Source organism: Bos indicus, chromosome 14 (assembly GCF_029378745.1).
Source record: "Bos indicus isolate NIAB-ARS_2022 breed Sahiwal x Tharparkar chromosome 14, NIAB-ARS_B.indTharparkar_mat_pri_1.0, whole genome shotgun sequence".
Lineage (NCBI taxonomy): Eukaryota > Metazoa > Chordata > Mammalia > Artiodactyla > Bovidae > Bos > Bos indicus.
Window position 1 is genome coordinate 46,249,774 of NC_091773.1, and position 16,653 is coordinate 46,266,426.

At 42.3% G+C, this 16,653-nt stretch overlaps 1 protein-coding gene across 5 annotated transcripts in view; it reads left to right on the plus strand.

The window, feature by feature from the left end:
- Window positions 1-16,653, plus strand: part of SAMD12 (sterile alpha motif domain containing 12) — a 448,904-nt gene that overhangs the window by 294,100 nt on the left and 138,151 nt on the right. Inside the window, exon 5 of one of the 5 annotated variants that reach the window (XM_070802751.1) lies at window positions 11,153-13,759. The exons of the other annotated variants lie outside the window; for them this stretch is intronic. Within the exon in view, the coding sequence (XP_070658852.1) occupies window positions 11,153-11,220 (68 nt within the window). The 3' untranslated portion in view covers window positions 11,221-13,759. Of the gene's footprint in view, window positions 1-11,152; window positions 13,760-16,653 lie in introns of those variants that run through there. 5 annotated transcript variants of the gene reach the window in all.

A 16,653-nucleotide genomic window follows, 5' to 3' on the forward strand; every position in this document is an offset into this window, starting at 1 on the left:
AGCCAGCAATGATTAAGGACCCTCTTGGTTGCATAGTCTTGTCCCTTAGTCCAGAGAGCTGAACTCTCAAATGAGGACTACATGGAAAAAATTTCTGAAGCATGAAGTTCCTTCTTCCTCCATTCATGAAGACTGTTCTGTAGCCATAAGCATCCTAGAGGATGAGATGGTTAGATAGCATCACCAACTCAATGGACATGCATTTGAGCAAACGCTGAGAGATAGTGAAAGACACCAATGATTGGCATGTTGCAGTCCATGGCATTGCAAAGAGTCGGACATGACTAAGCAACTGAACAGCAACAAAACATCGTAGACTGAAAAAGAACTTGGAAAGATTGTTTTTGTCCATATGCTTGACTTCAGATAAAACAATCACAACCTACCCATACAAGATAAGAAAATGATAGTGGTCAGTTTTCTTTGGTAACATCCTGATGTTCGGTTACTTTCCCCAGAAGGAAAATCCTGGTATGCCTTTGGAGTTGGACAGAGCTGGATTCCAGTGTCTGTGCAGTTACTCTCTGGGTGTGTGATTATGAGCAGATTATTGATCTTGCCAAACCGTAACTAATTTGTAATATGCAAATAAACACCAGTCTGCATATATTAGGAGATTTTGAGGGAGTGGAGATCTATGTGCTGTTCCTTCTCTCTTCCTCCTTATCCCAGCCAGTCCCTCCTGCTACATTCTCACTGCTGTCCTCCTCAGGGCCGAGGACAATGTCCAAGTCTAATCATTCCCAGGGGAGTAGGTAGCATGATATAACTTGAACATTCGATATAAATTTTAAAGGGAAACATTCTTGCCCCCTTCAGAGTAGCCAGATAAACTAAGCAAGCAGGTAGTGTATCCCATGATGTGTTAGTTTAACAAAGTGCCCAAAACTGGGTAGCTTAGAACAACAAATATCCACGTGAAGGCATCAGGAAAGCTCTGTTCGGGGCCCCTCTCCTACCTCTCTGGTAGCTTCTTGTATGGCAGGGTAACGCCAGTCTTCAGACGCCTCTCCCAGTTTTCCCTTTTATAAGGACATCAGTCATTTTGGATTGGAGGCCACACTGTTCCAGTGTGACCTCATCTTTTACATCATTCCATCTACACCACCAAATCAGGTCTCACACTCTGACCTGATGGGAATTCGGACTTTGATGTATTAATTTGGGGGAGACACGTTTCAACCCATAACACACTAAGTTGTGGGACAGTAAATCCTGAAAATCTTCTGGCAGGTCCTCCTTGACATTATATTAATACTTGGGATTCAGGACAAAGTAATTTGTGGCCAGCCCCTCAGGTGTTTCAGAAAGACAATTACTTGGAAAAACAGCCTCAAACCCAGCAGATCAGGGAAACGTGTCATAGTGCAGAGTTGCAAAGTCACGTGCACAAAAGAAAGGGAGGGAAAGCCTGGAGGAAAATGGACAAGACAACCACAAGGGCCCTAACAGCCACATCAAGAATGCCGCACAATAGGTAAAGGGTCTTTGAGGCCCGTACGCTCTTCTTAGATCTAGGAGGTCTCTTCCTCTAACTAAGGCTGTGCCTTTACCGAACCTAGGAAGCTTTTGGTCCCACAACAGTGACATGTGATGCAAAGACTTCCAGTCCCCAGGAGAAAGGTATTTGTCAAGGATATCTAGGCTTGAAAATGGGACTCTATAAGAATGAAGTTAATTGAGATTCTTTTTTTTTAAATAATAAATTTATTGGAAAAACTTTGAACAAAGATGTGGAAAACCTCCACAATGGAAATGATGAAAGATAACTAAGGGAAATTAAAATAAGATCTTCAGAAGTGTAGAAAGATCCTACATTTATACGTTGGCAATTTCTTTTTTAATTTAAATTTATTTATTTTAATTGGAGGCTAATTACTTTACAATATTGTATTGGTTTTGCCATACATCAACATGAATCTGCCACGGGTGTACATGTGTTCCCCATCCTGAACCCCCCTCCCACTTCCCTCCTCGTACCATCCCTCTGGGTCATCCCAGTGCACCAGCCCCAAGCATCCTGTATCCTGCATTGAACCTGGACTTAACATCACATATTTTTGTTAGTTGGGACTAGCTGAGAAAATTTTAGAATAATTTTCAAATATTGGAATGGTGACGGAGAGCAACATTTTGTCATTTTCAAGGCAAGGGAGGATCAAGGGGAGACTCAAATTATGGGAGGTGCAGTTCAAACTAGATTTGAGAAGAAATTCCTGACAGTAAGGGTAATTTATTTTTTAAAAAAGTAAAACTGTGGTATCTTCTTTACATATGTTAGATACAAAGGTGGGCTCCTCTCTGTTATAAAATGAGCCTAGTCATTCCTGAATATCAAAGAGCTAGGCTTTATCTTTCCATCTTTTTTATGGAATGTGCTCATAACTTACACAGGTGCAGAGCTGAGGTCTAGGGTCACAGGGATGACAGGCACAGGTTCTATCCTCAAAGAGCTCACCCACTCATGTCACTTAGCCAATATCTAGTTGTTGAATAAAAGCATAAATGGAGATATAAATACAGATCAATTCTAATGCAATAGCATAGTACTAATGGCTGCCCCAATACCATGTTTCTATGTCTGTGGCCAAAGTCATTCAAGAATGCTTTGCAGGGCTTCCCTGGTGGTTCAGCAGTAAAGAATCCACCTGCCAATGCAGGAGACACAGGTTCATTCCCTAATCTGGGAAGATTCCATGTTCCACTGAGCAATTAGCCCATGGGCCACAACTGCTGAGCCTGTGCTCTAGAGCCCGGAAGCTACAACTACTGAAGCCTGTGCACCCTAGAGCCCATGCTCTTTAAAAAGAGAAGCCACTGCAATGAGAAACCTGCTTACCACAACTAGAGAAAAGCCTGTCAGCAACAAAGACCCAGCACAGCCAATAATAAATGAATGAATAAATAAAATTATTTTTAAAAAAGAGAGCTTTGCAGAAGAGTTGGCATTTGGGCACCGTCTTGAAGGATGACTGTTGGTTTGCAGAATGGGCATGAAGGAATGGGACACACACCAGAGGCATAGTGATGGGCTATTTGGACTCTGAGTACAGTGTGATTTGAGTAGAGGTGACCTAGTAGAAGTCAAGGGGGGCCAGTGATCAGAGAGGAGGTGAGAGGCAAGTAAAATGCATAAACTCCAGTTCTTCAGAGGGTCTCTTGAGCTGCTAGTGACTCAGATGCCTTTTAAGTGTGGTCCACTCTTTTCAGGACTCCCCTGACCCAGCGTGACCATAAGACACTTTATTTTGTCCTTCATTTGTAAGTTGTAAAACAAAAGGATTATCACTTGATGATATTCTAAAAGACAAGGCTGGATGAGGTCACTCTTCAACTCGGGAGTATTCAATTTCAGTGTCAGGTCTTCGTGAACCTTCCCTCTCTGTCAGGAGAGACCCACTTGTGATCATGATGCAGAAAGCTGAACAAGCCTGATGCCAGCTTCTTTCCAGAGAAAGATGGAGCTTCGGGTAGGAGATGGATGGATGGAAGCACAAGCCAGCTGGACTCTTCCATGAGGGTGGAGCTGGCCACGGCCACCCTGCCGTTGAACTCTTGCCAGCTTATTTTGTTGCATAAAAATCTCATCTGTGCACTGGGAGAGTGGCTCTGTGGAGCTCAGAAGCTCAGGGAACATGCTTCGCCAAACTCTGCTTCTTAGACCCTAAAATTGTTACCGAACCAAACTTGGCTTCACTCACCCAATCTACCGACACCGGGTTGTGGTGAAGGAAAACACGGTGTTTATTTACCAAGGAAGGAGAGTAAGCAACTCATGCTCAAAATACCCAAACTTTCGATGGCTTTCTAGGGTTTTAAAGCCAATGTTAGAGGTGAGAGTCTCAGGGTGGGTGATCAGCTCCTGGTCCTTTTCCTGATTGGTAGATAGTGAGGTAACTGGGTGATGTTTCAGGAATCTCAATCATTCCAAGCAGTCTGGGGTGTGTGTGCTTGTGGTCAGCATGAAGTCACCATCCTCTGCTGGGTTTTGCAGGGAAGGGCATCAGATTGTTAACTTTATCCCTTCAAGATGAACTTGAAGGCCTATGATTGTTGTTCTAATCATTAACTGCTTGAGTCTGCTCTTTGGAAGTCAGAGAATGTCACAGAAGAAAAGGGGGAAAATGGGAAGACTGGTGCCCACAGGGTCTTGCTAGTTTTCAGTCCCCCCTACCTTTTCTTTGATATCCCTCAGTCCTGAGGGGAACAGGACAAGAAAGGGAATAAAGTTTCAAAGGGAACTCAGTTTTAGGGGAACTCAGTTTCAGGTTCTCATGAGAAGCAGTAAAGCAAGGTATGAGCAAGGGAAGAAGAGGCTGAAGGGAAGCAGCTCAGAGGCGCTTTCCACACAGAAGTATCTGTTGAACACTTTGTACGTTTTAGGCACTGTGCTCCTGCTGGATGCAAACACCATATTTCCCTGCCTGCAGGCATGCCATGTGGTTAGAGACATTTCCTCAACAGAAGAGACAACTAAAAGCAGTCACAATATACAGGAAATTAAGGGGATAGGCAGAGGAGGCCGTGGACCCTCGGAGCAGCCTTAACGTAGCAAAGCATTCCAGGCATGGCAGCCAGATACAAGAAAGGACTTGCTCAGTATGGCCAGAAGTAAGGTAGCTCAGCTGGTAAATAATCTGCCTGCAATGCAGAAGAGCCCGTTTCAATCCCTGGGTCAGGAAGATCCCCTAGAGAAGGGATAGCTACCCACTCCAGTATTTCTGGGCTTCCCTCGTGGCTTAGACAGTAAAGAATCTGCCTGCAATGTGGCAGACCTGGGTTTGATCCCTGAGATGGGAAGATCCCCTGGAGAAGGGATGGCTACCCACTCCAGTATTCTGGCCTGGAGAATTCCATGGACAGAGGAGTCTGGCGGACTACAGTCCATGGGGTTGCAAAGAGTTGGACATGCCTGAGCGACTTTCACCTGTGGGGCTAAGTTTTGTGGTGGGTGCAAATATGAGGGCTGAGACTGGACGGCAGATAAAAGTGAATGGTGCTGGGATTTCTCTGGAAGATCAGTGAATAAGACCCCCTCCCAATGCAGGGGGAGCAGGATCAATCCCTAGTCAGGGAGCTGAGATCATCCCACATGCCTTGGGGGTCGAAAAAAACCAAAACATAATGCAGAAGCAATGTTGTAACAAATTCAAGAATGACTTTAAAAATGATCTGCATTAAAAGAAAAAAAATCTTAAAAAAAAAAAAAAAAGGTGTATGTTGCTAAGGAGCTGACATATAACAAGAGAGCCTTAATAGCCTCACAGGGACTGACCGCACAGCTGAGGACCCAGTCTCACTGGGCTAGCAGCCAAGGTCCCACACCTTTAGCACACACACAAGCAAGCACCCAAGGGTGCTTTGCTACTACTGCAATGGTTATACTGAGAAAACCAGGGAAGAGCACAGTTGTAAAGAGTAATTAGTGTTGTGACTAAATAAATGAACGCCACCTGTGCATCCTGTTTGGGGAAATGAGTCAAATTAGTGAAACAAGTTGCATAATCACAGCAAATGCCAATCTCAGCCATTGCAGCCAGGCTGGCCATTTCTAGTTTTAATGAGCGGCTTCGTGATCAGCGTTCATTCAGATGAATGAAGAGGAATTTTCGGTGTACATTTTATTTTTAATTGCATACATAATATGTAATTGCTGCCAGAAATTTTTTTAAAAATTGTTCAAAAATTTAAAAGTTAAAGTTACTCTAAACCAACCATGCAGGAACAACTGTTACCATTTTGGTGCACATATTTTTAGACTTTCGTAAATATGTATATTTATAAAAGCCGATTATTTGTTATTCTGTTCTCTTAGCTTACATTTGATTTCAGTTTTGGGGGGTTTCTTTTGTTTCTTCCCCCTTTTTAAAAAATATGAGAGTGACTAGTTTTGCTCAATGTTATGAGTTTTTTTTTGATTCCCTCCCACTCTCCCCATCCCATTCCAGGAATCTGGAAGGTAATGGAAATTGTTTAAAGTTCTTTTGATTGTTACCATCAGATTTTTTTAATAATACTGACATGTTTAAAATCTATGTTCTAAACCTCTGTTTCTCAATTATTAATGTCAAAAATGAAACAATATCTATTGACTCACCCCTATATACAGATGAAAAATGCTCACACTTTTCCTTCCTCCAGCTCCAAACCATACCACCCTTCCTTCCAGTTTTTTGTTACTCCAAGTTTCTTATCTCAGTCTGCAATAGTTAAGCTGTTGATTGTCACATAATGGGACCTCTTGTTTCAAGTTTGAGATAGCATTTACATTCTCCTTAGAAACAATGCTATTTAACGACGTTTGCTTTCCTCAGCATCCATACTGCTGGTTCATCTCAGTTACCAGAGAGAACATATGCATACGTGCTAAGTCGCATCAGACATGTTCGACTCTGTGACCCTATGGGCTGTAGTCCGCCAGGGTCCTCTGTCCATGGGATTTCCTAGGCAAGAATACTGGAGTGGGTTGCCATGCCCTTCTCTAGGGGATCTGCCCAACCCAGGGATCGAACTTGCATCTTTTACCTCTCCTTCATTGGCAGGTGGGTTCTTTACCACTAGTACCACCTGGGAAGACAGAACACATCAGCGTTCTAAAGCCTTTTCCCAGCTGAAAATGTCTTCTTCTCACCTTCCTTTATTGCTGATAGAATTTGGGAAATGACCATTCTCCCTGAAAAACACATAGACAGATTCAACTGATATCTTTCTCTTGTATACAGGATATATTTCTTTTTCCTGGATTTGAGAAAGTTTATTAAAAAAAAAAACTTAATATTCAGTGGATGTAAATGTTTCTCAGTTTGCACAGAGCCCACAGTAAAACTTTAACTAGAGGGTTTTTTTTTTTTTTTTTTTTTCCCATCTCAGATTTTTCTTCACTATCCATTTTTGGGGAGTTTACATTTACCCATTTTATTATTCTTTTTTCTAGCTTAGTTTTATTGAGAAATCATTTACATACATCATCTGTGTAAGTTTAAGGCACACAACATGATGGTTTGATGTATGTATGTGTATGTGTGTGTGTGTTCGCTCCCTTCAGTCATGTCCTACTCTTTGCAACCCCATGGGCTTAGCCCGTGGCTAAGTCCTCTGTGCATGGGATTTTCCAAGCAACAGTACTAGGGTTGCCATTCCCTCCTCCAGGGATATATCAATACATATATTGTAAATGATTTCCACATTGGTTCAATACAAATACAATACACTTTTTCATACAGATACAATAAGAAAAGAAAAAAATTTCTCCTTATGATGAGAACACTTAGGATTTACTCTCTTAGCTTTCTTGTATATCATACAGCGGTGTTAGCTATAATCATGTTGTACATTACATCCCTAGAACTTACTTATCTTTTAACTTCCAGTTCATACCTTTTGACCATCTTCTTCCAAATCCCCTTCCCTCCAGCCTCTACTGCTGATAACTATAGTTCTGGTCTCTTCTCTATGATTTTTTTCTCTTTTTCTGTTTTTGATTCTACATATAAGTACAATCACAGAGTATCTGTCTATCTCTGTATGCCTATTTCACTTCACATAATGCCTTCATGATTCATCTGAGTCATCACAAACGGTCGTGTTTCCTCATTTTTTATAGCTGAATAAATGGGCTTCCCTATAGCTCAAACAGTAAAGAATCTGCGTACAATGCAGGAAACCTGGGTTTGATCCCTGGGTTGGGAAGATCCTCTGGAGAAGAGAATGGCAATCCACTCCAGTATTGTTGCTTGGAGAATCCCATAGACAAAGAAGCCTGGAGGGCTACAGTTCATGGGGTCACAAAGAGTGGGATACGACTAAGCTACTAGCACACTAATATTCCAATGTTTATATGTACCACAATTTCCTTATCCCTCCATCCTTGGATAGATACATTTTTGCAAAAGTAGAGTTGCTAGATCATATGGCAGTTTTAATTTCTGAGGAGGCTTTATCCTGTTTTTCCATAGCAACTGTCCCAATTTATAGTCCCACTCATTGTGCGCAAGGATTCCCTTTTCTTTATATCCACACCAATATTTGTTATCACTTGTCTTTTTGATGATGACCATTCTAATGGGTATGAAGTGATAATCTCATTGTGGTTTTAATTTGCATTTCCCTAATGATTAGTGGGACTTCACTGGTGGCTCAGCAGTAAAGAATCTGCCTGCTAATGCAGGAAACGCAGGTTCAATCCCAGTTGGGAAAGATCTGCTGGAGAAGGAAATGGCAACCCACTCCAGTATTCTTGCCTGGAGAATCCTATGGACAGAAGAACCTGGAAGGCAACAGTCCATGGGGTTACAAGAGAGTTGGACATGACTAAAGCTGAAACTCCAATACTTTGGCCACCTCACACGAAGAGTTGACATTGGAAAAGACTCTGATGCTGGGAAGGATTGGGGGCAGGAAGAGAAGGGGACCACAGAGGATGAGAGGGCTGGGTGGCATCACCGACTCGATGGACATGAGTTTGGGTGAACTCCGGGAGTTGGTGATGGACATGGAGGCCTGGCGTGCTGCGATTCATGGGGTCGCCAAGAGTCGGACACGACTGAGCGACTGCACTGACTAGCAACTAGGCAACAACAATGCCTAGTGATGTTGAGCATCTTCTCATGTACCTTCTGTTTTTCATAGATCTTCCTTAGAGAAATGTCTTTCAGATCCATAGCCCGTTTTTAAACTGGGTGATTTGTTTTTTTTTTCTATAGAGTTGTATGAATTCTTAATGTTTTGGATATTAACCTCTTATCAGATATAGGGTTTGCAAATGTTTTTTCCCATTTTATAGATATATTTTCACTTTGTTTAGGGCAATATACATTTTTGAAATGGATTCTCTCGCATTGGTTCTGATTTCTTCCTCATTTACTCACGCTGTGCATAGCTATATACTGTGTACCTGATTTTTTTTTTTTTTTTTTCTCTCTCTGAATTCTGGCTACATCTAAAATTCTGGTGAGTGTCTTACCTTAATAGTTACTAAAGCAGGTTGATTTTCTGAATCATTTCAGGGTATTTTTGAAGTACAGATTTCTTAGCTTCACCAAAGGCCCACTCAATCAAAATCTCCTATATGTAACCCTGCTACTGCTAAGTCAAGTCAGTCGTGTCCGACTCTGTGTGACCCCACAGACGGCAGCCCATCAGGCTCCCCCATCCCTGGGATTCTCCAGGCAAGAAAACTGGAGTGGGTTGCCATTTCCTTCTCCAATGCATGAAAGTGAAAAGTGAAAGTGAAGTCGGTCAGTCGAGTCCGACTCTTAGTGGCCGCACGGACTGTAGCCTACCAGGCTCCTCCGTCCATGGGATTTCCCAGGCAAGAGTACTGGAGTAGGGTGCCATTGCCTTCTCCATATGTAACCCTAGGAATATGTATTTTAAGTATCCTCCCCCTCTGTGATCATATAGGTTTGGAACCACTGGCCTATTCTACTAGTCTAATTCCATTTAATTCAGGAACATTTCTCCTCTTCACTGCTTTTCAGCAGTTTTAAATTCTACAGTGGAATTATTTGCTTACTTGTATTCTTTTCAGAAAAGAATCTGCCTGCAGTACAGGAGACATCGGTTGGATCCTTGTGTTGAGAAGATCCCCTAGAGAAAAAAATGGCAACTCACTCATATTCTTGCCCGGAAAACCCCTTGAATAGAGAAGCCTGTCAGGCTATAATCCATGGGGTCACAAAGAGTCAGACACAACTTAGCAACTGAACAACAACAATTTTTTTCATAAAAGCCCTTTTTATCTCCATTTGTTGCCTTATGACTTTTCCTTTAGCAAGTTTGTGTTCTGAATAATTACCTTGAGAATACAAAGTAGTTACTCTTAAACTTTTGTCTTTCTCTTGTGGAGAATTTTTTCCAAAGTCTATTCTTCCCTCATATGTTGTTTATTTCCTTGGGTTTAGATGATGTTTATGGTCTGTAGTGTGGAACCATTTTTCATGCCTTGGTGGGGGCCTGTTTGATAACTTACTCTTCACTGGTACCTTGGGTAACTTCTCTGCATTCCCAGGCACTCTTAATTTGAGGGCTGTGTGATGTGCATTTCCATAATAAGTTTTGTCATTCAGTTGCCTCGGGAGAATGGAAAGGAGCCAATTTCATGAGCAGACCCAGCAAGAACTTTGCCTTACTCAGCATCTGCTACGTGTGCAGGAACTCGTGCATCAGGACCTGTTTCTCCATATCTTGGGTGCACTTCACCCTCCCCACTATTCTGTACGCCTAGCGTGGCTGCATCTATACCTCTCGTGAATTATCTGATCACGTGATAGAATTACCTCTGGGTAGAACTTACATGAGTTGGAGCAGTATCCTATCTAGTTCCAGAATGTTTGTCCTGTTTCTTTAGGAATGACCACATTGCTGACAGGTTAGAGAATCCCCACTTCACAGGAGTTCTGAGTGGGTGGGCCATAGGCATTATTTTCCCACATTGCATATTCCACAGTGTTCCATAAAATTGACTCTCTCCACTTCCAGCAGACTGCCCTGCCTCCAGAACCCTTGCCCTGGATGATGGAGTAAATGCACAAAAAAGTCAAATAATAGCCCCAAACTGGAAATAAGCCCAATATGCATCTGCAGTTATGGTTAATAAATTTTGCTGTTTGCACAATGGAAAGTGAATTCTAATTAGCCATATGCCTCAGTGTAGACAAATGTCACAAACAAAGTTGAACAAGGGTCTAATGGAAGCCATGCGGCATGATTGATTCACATCCCTTTCCAAACAGGCAGAGCTTAGCAATACATTACTTAGAGATATGTATACAGGTGATAGAGGTATTTTTTTAAAAAGCAAGTGAACAATGAACTCAAGTACAGATGATCACAGGTGGAGGGGAGGAGGGGGAACAGGGATAAGGCCCTCCAGACATTTGAAGTCACTGCTAACATTCTACTTGCTAAAATCAGTAGGTGACACTTGAGTATTTGTTTTATGGTTATTTTTAATAGCAATACTGATTTTTAATGACAATGATTTTAAATGTTTGTACATTTAAAGTTTTAATGTGACTTAATAACTCCTTGTATGTAATCTAAGTCATGTTCAACTCTTTTTTGACCCCATGGGCTGTAGCCCACCAGGCTCCTCTGTCCATGGGATTCTCCAGGCAAGAATACTGGAATGGGTTTCCATTTCTTTCTCCAGGGGATCGTCTGACCCAGGAATCAAACCCACATCTCCTGCATTGTGAAAGGCTGATTCTTTACCAGTGAGTCACCTGGGAACTTAATAATTTCAGTAATATATTAAATCTAATCTCAATAATTTTCATAACTCCTTTTCATGAATGACACTTCATAATTTAAAAAATTAAAAGTAAAAATAAGCCATGTAGGAGAGGAAATAGCTAAGGGTGAGCCTTCAGCTGTCCCCACTTCCACCCCACTGTGGCTCAGCGGGCCCTGTGACTGTCGTGGGGAGGGGGCTCCACATGGGACGTGTTCCTTCCAGTCACCACCCGTGTTGCCAGGCTTCCTAATCTAGTGATGTTGTTGGACTTTCCCAAAATGCCTTCCGCTTGGTCCCAAACAACTGTGATCAACTCATAGAATGACAATTTGTATGCCTTCCCTCAGTTTGAGGTTTCTAGATACTAATGAATGGCTTTTTAGGTGACCTGATTTAGCACTAAGACAAGGCAGTTCCCTACTCCTGCTTCTCTTTGGATTTCTGAAAGGAGGAAGGTGGGGAAACTTGCTTTCATGTGAGACTTTTCCTCCAGAAATAGGAATAATGGCTAGAACCATAACACAGGGCAATGTTAGCAGCAGTGTGACCATGATCAATACAGAACATCCTTGTCAAGTAGCACCGCATGTATTCACTTCCTTCAAAGGCAGGGTTCATGCCATTATGCCATCAGACAAGGACAGTGAGGCTCAGGGAGTTGAAATGACGCGTCCCTCTTTTTGAAGCTATATTCACTGTCCAAAGCACACCTCCATCCACTCCATCACAGTGCCCAATGCTTCAAACCTAGAGTCAGCTCTAGTTGAAAGATACTTTCAATCATTCAGTAATTATTTGTGAGCACCTGTTTTGAACTGGACCAGGTGCTGAGGACATAGCAATGAACAAGGCATACATTTTCACTGTTGTTCTGACCCTTAAAATATAGGACAAAATATAGACATTAAAGAAAGAATTGCACAAATAACTAAGAAAGGACAGTTGTGAAGAAGTGACTGTGTAATAGTGTATAAGGGAAAACCAAGGCTACAGGGTCAGGGAAAGGATTTCATAAAGGAGTGACCAAGAATAAACAAGTTACCAAGCAAAGAAGTGGGGAGAGGAAAGTTTACAAGAGGTGTAGCCGGTAGGAAGAGCCCGGGGTCTGAGGAGAACTCGGTAAACAGAAGAAATTAGCAGAAGGGCTTAGTGAGACAGGTGGACGGTCCTCAGAGATGAGGAGCATCACACTGCAGGGCCGTGTAAGCCATAGTTAGGATTTTGGTTTTATTCCAAAAGGAAGGGCAGATCTCCAAAGGGTTTCATGAAGAGGGAGAAGCATGGTCATAGCCATTGCTTTGTCTACTTAAAAGAAGGTAAACAGAGCAGACCAGCTTATTTTAATCCAAAATACAACAGGGAACAATTAACATATACTAATCATATCCTGTATTATTACAGACTTGTTTAAAGTCTATAGTATCCATAGTGAAAGTGAAATCACTCGGTCGTGCCCAACTTAGCGACCCCATGACTGCAGCCTACCAGGCTCCTCCGTCCATGGGATTTTCCAGGCAAGAGTACTGGAGTGGGGTGCCGTTAATGGATAAAATATGTCACTCTCACTCTACGTATTGGACATTGAAAATAGATCTGACAAGCCTTAAAATCTCTGGCGTTCACAACTTTTCAAGTTGAAGATGCGTCTTCTGAAAAGGAGGCGTCCCTCTCCTGAGGCAGCTCCCATGGTTCTTGCCATGGCCCACCATCACCAGTCAGATTTGTCTGTCCTTCTGCAAACAAAAGGGTGGGGCCAGGAACTGCCAAAACTTCTTCAGCTCTTCAAGGGTCTAAAGAAATATATATACCACATGACAAAATGAATGGGCCTTTGTTTTTCATCAACCTTTTGTTTTTATAAATTCTCATTCAGTGTCTATAAAGGGCCCACCCAGCAGATCTTTATAAAATCAGAAAGTTAATTTTAATATAACTTCACTTGATTACCTGCCAGTCTTTAACCCCCTCTAGTGGCATTTTATCTCTTGTTTTTCCATAAACTGGGAAATGACTGATTACTCTCCAGCATAAGGCTACCTGGAATGGCGAATGGTCCCGTTCACACCTGTTTATTGAGAACCTGTGCTGTGGAGTTACTGTGTCATATGCTTTGGAAATGGATGACAAAGATGAGCAAACCAGGTTTTCTGCCCTCAAGTGGCCTTCAGTCTTAGGAGATCAGAAGATTGCAGTAGACTGTAATGTATATGCTGCCAAGATGGCTCACAAACTCTGGATTTTCATAAACAGGAGAGGAACCAGGAGAGCCTTCAGTTACTCAGATCTCTGGCAGTAGAAGTTACTTTTTTTAAATTGGCATATAATTGCTTTACAATGTTGTATTAGTTTCTGCGTGCAATGAAATGAATCAGTTATATACATACATACAACCCCTGCTTCTTGGCCTTCCCTCCCACCTCTCTCCCTATCCCACCTATCTAGGTAACTTCGGAGTACCAAGCTGAGCTCCCTGTGCTATACAGCAGATCCTTGTATAGCTAAAATAGTTATTTATTTTACACATGCTGCTGCTGCTACCAGGCAAGAGTACTGGAGTGGGGTGCCATTGCCTCTCCGATTTTACACATAGTAAGGTATTTATGGGGCTTCCCTCATGGCTCAGATGATAAAGAATCTGCCTGCAATGCAGGAAACCGAAGTTTGATGCCTGGTTGGAAAGATCCCCTGGAGGAGGGCATGGCAAGCCACTCCAGTATTCTTGCCTGGAGAATCCCATGGACAGAGAAGCCTGGTGGGCTGTAGTCCATGGGGTTGCAAAGAGTCAGTCAAGACTGAGCAACTAACACACACAGTGTATTTATGTCAAGCCAAATCTGCTAATTCATCCTACCCCCCCCTTCCCCACCGTGTCCAAACGTCCATTCCCTATGTCTGTGTCTCTATTCCTGCCCTGGAACTAAGTTCATGCGTGTAATTTTTCTAGATTCCAGCTGCATGCATTAATAAACAATATTCCCTTTCGAACTCAGTTCACTCCGTGTGACAGACTCTGGGTCCATCACATCTCTACAGATGATCCAGTTTCATTCCTTTTCTGGCTGAGTAGTATTCCGTTGTGTATATGTTTCACATCGTCTCTATTCATTCATCTGTCGATGGACACTTAGGTTGTTTCTGTGTCCTGGCTGTTGTAAATAGTGCTGCAGTGAACATTGGAGTACTTGTGTCTTTTTGAATTATGGTTTTCTCAGGATAGGAGTTCATTTTAAAAAAATACTAAAAGTCCATGCTTCTGAAAATTCATGACATTGAATTCTGGACTATCTGTTCGTGTACTCCCTACATAATGCCCTTCATTGAGTCAGTTTCTGAACAGATCTTCTCTGAACTGCCTGCCTCTTTGGGATCACACATATACATGTTTGCATGCCTCTGCATGCTCACTCCATGGAAGGGACCAAGATAGCCATTGTCAAGTTGTTTTCATTTTTGATTTGCTTCGCTGTAAATGGGATAGAAAACTGGCTATGGTAAGCTAATTATACTGAAGCATTTACTTTCTGCTGCTAAATGGGATTATGTAGAAGGCATCCCCCTACCCCAGAAGAATTTAGCATTTAACTGCAATAACTATTTTTATGTTAGATGAAACACCTGACTAACCTTTAGGACCTGGCTTGCCATGAAGTATAAGTATCTGACTAGCCAAGGAAGCATCCTGGTCCTGCAGAATGGCAGTGTATTGTGTCCACTACTCAGGATAAACCTCCAGTCACCATAATGTAGCAGCTGCTTTGTGAGAGGGTGGGATGGGGCTATTGGGGGTGGGGGTAATTTAAATAGCAATTCCAGTACAGATTTATATCTTAGTAAACTCCTAAAAGAGACTGAAATGGTTCTTTTACTTGGTGACCCTGATGCTGGGAAAGATTGAAAGCAAAAGGAGAAGAAGGCAGCAGAGGATGAGATGGTTAGATAGCATCACTGATTCAATGAACAAGAATTTAAGCAAACTCCAGGAGTCAGTGAAGGACAGAAGAACCGGACATGCTGCAGTCCATGGGGTCACAGAGTCGGACATGACTTAGCTACTGCACAACAAATGTTCTCCAAGTCATCACCCAGCTGGGACCCTGAGTTTTGGGTCTCTTTTAGGAGGTGACATTTCACTGTGTACTCCTCAGTTTATGGTAACTGAATCATGTCGATTCAGGGGTAATTGCTCCCAAATTCTTTATAAGAAAAACTCAGTTGTCATTTGCATTTTAGATCCCTGAAATGGATTGGCAGGCATTAGAGAGTTAATCCATCTTCTAGCTATAAGTCATATATATTTTTTTGTCATTCTCCAATTTGACACAGTGGAACAGGGTGCTGCTATTGAGAAATTGAAGCACCAGATGTGATTAAATAAGATCACACATTTCATTCTGTCTTTAATTTCACATCACTCTTCAGCAGCTGAATCTGTATGCTCCCCGCATGGAGTCAGCCAGCACCAGGCATTCTTAGCGTGCCCAGCAGAGCGATAGCAAAATGTTTCCAAAGTCAGCCACCCTGCTGGGCTCTTGTGAGTCAAATCTGTTTTTGCCTCCAAAGAATTCAGTATTGCTAGATCTGGTTTATTAAACTATTCCTCTCCCTAGAGAGTAAGATCCCTGGCAAATTTACATCATTAATGCTCAATTTAAAGTAAGAGGCATTAAAAAAAATTAACCTAGAATCAAGAAGAAAGAAACAATTAGAAGAAGTCTTCCTATCTTTCCCCTCAGCCTTCCCTTGTTTCTGCTGTGACTTCTCCATCTCTCTCCCAACCCACCCTGATTCTTTGCTTCTAGGAATAAGAGTTGGAAATGGCATTTATACATCTGCTTTGCAAGCATGTCTTAAGAAGCTTTTTTTGTGGCATTCCTGATGTCGTTGAAAAATGAAGTTGAAATAAGGGGCCATTTCTCAGATGAGGGTTCAGTGTACATGACCCCTGCTGTTGCACATCAGGCAGTTTAGTATCAACAATAGTGAAGCAATGTCCTGCCTTGAAAAGTGAGTAGTGGTCCTTGGCAGACTTGGCATGGCCATAGGGCCATCGTAAATGTAGTCTTTGAGGAGAGAAGAATAGCTGTCCCTTCCCAGCTGGGTATACTCTTCCTTTACAACCAGAATCCAGACTAAGACCAGTAATGATCAACTGGATAGTATGATGTGGCTTGATTCATTCCACAAATACAGATGGAATATATGAATGTATGTAGGGCTGAGCACTGTCCTAGGCATGCTGAGCAAACATCATCACTGGTATGATGAAGCTTGTTTCCTTCCTCTTCATGATCTAACCTCTGCTTACTTCTCCTTTCTCATCCATTCACCTCCAGTGTGCTCGCCAGGTAGAATAACCTGCAGTCTCATGAGCGTTATTCATTCTGGTTCATGTGTCTAGCCAACCTGAACTTCCTTCT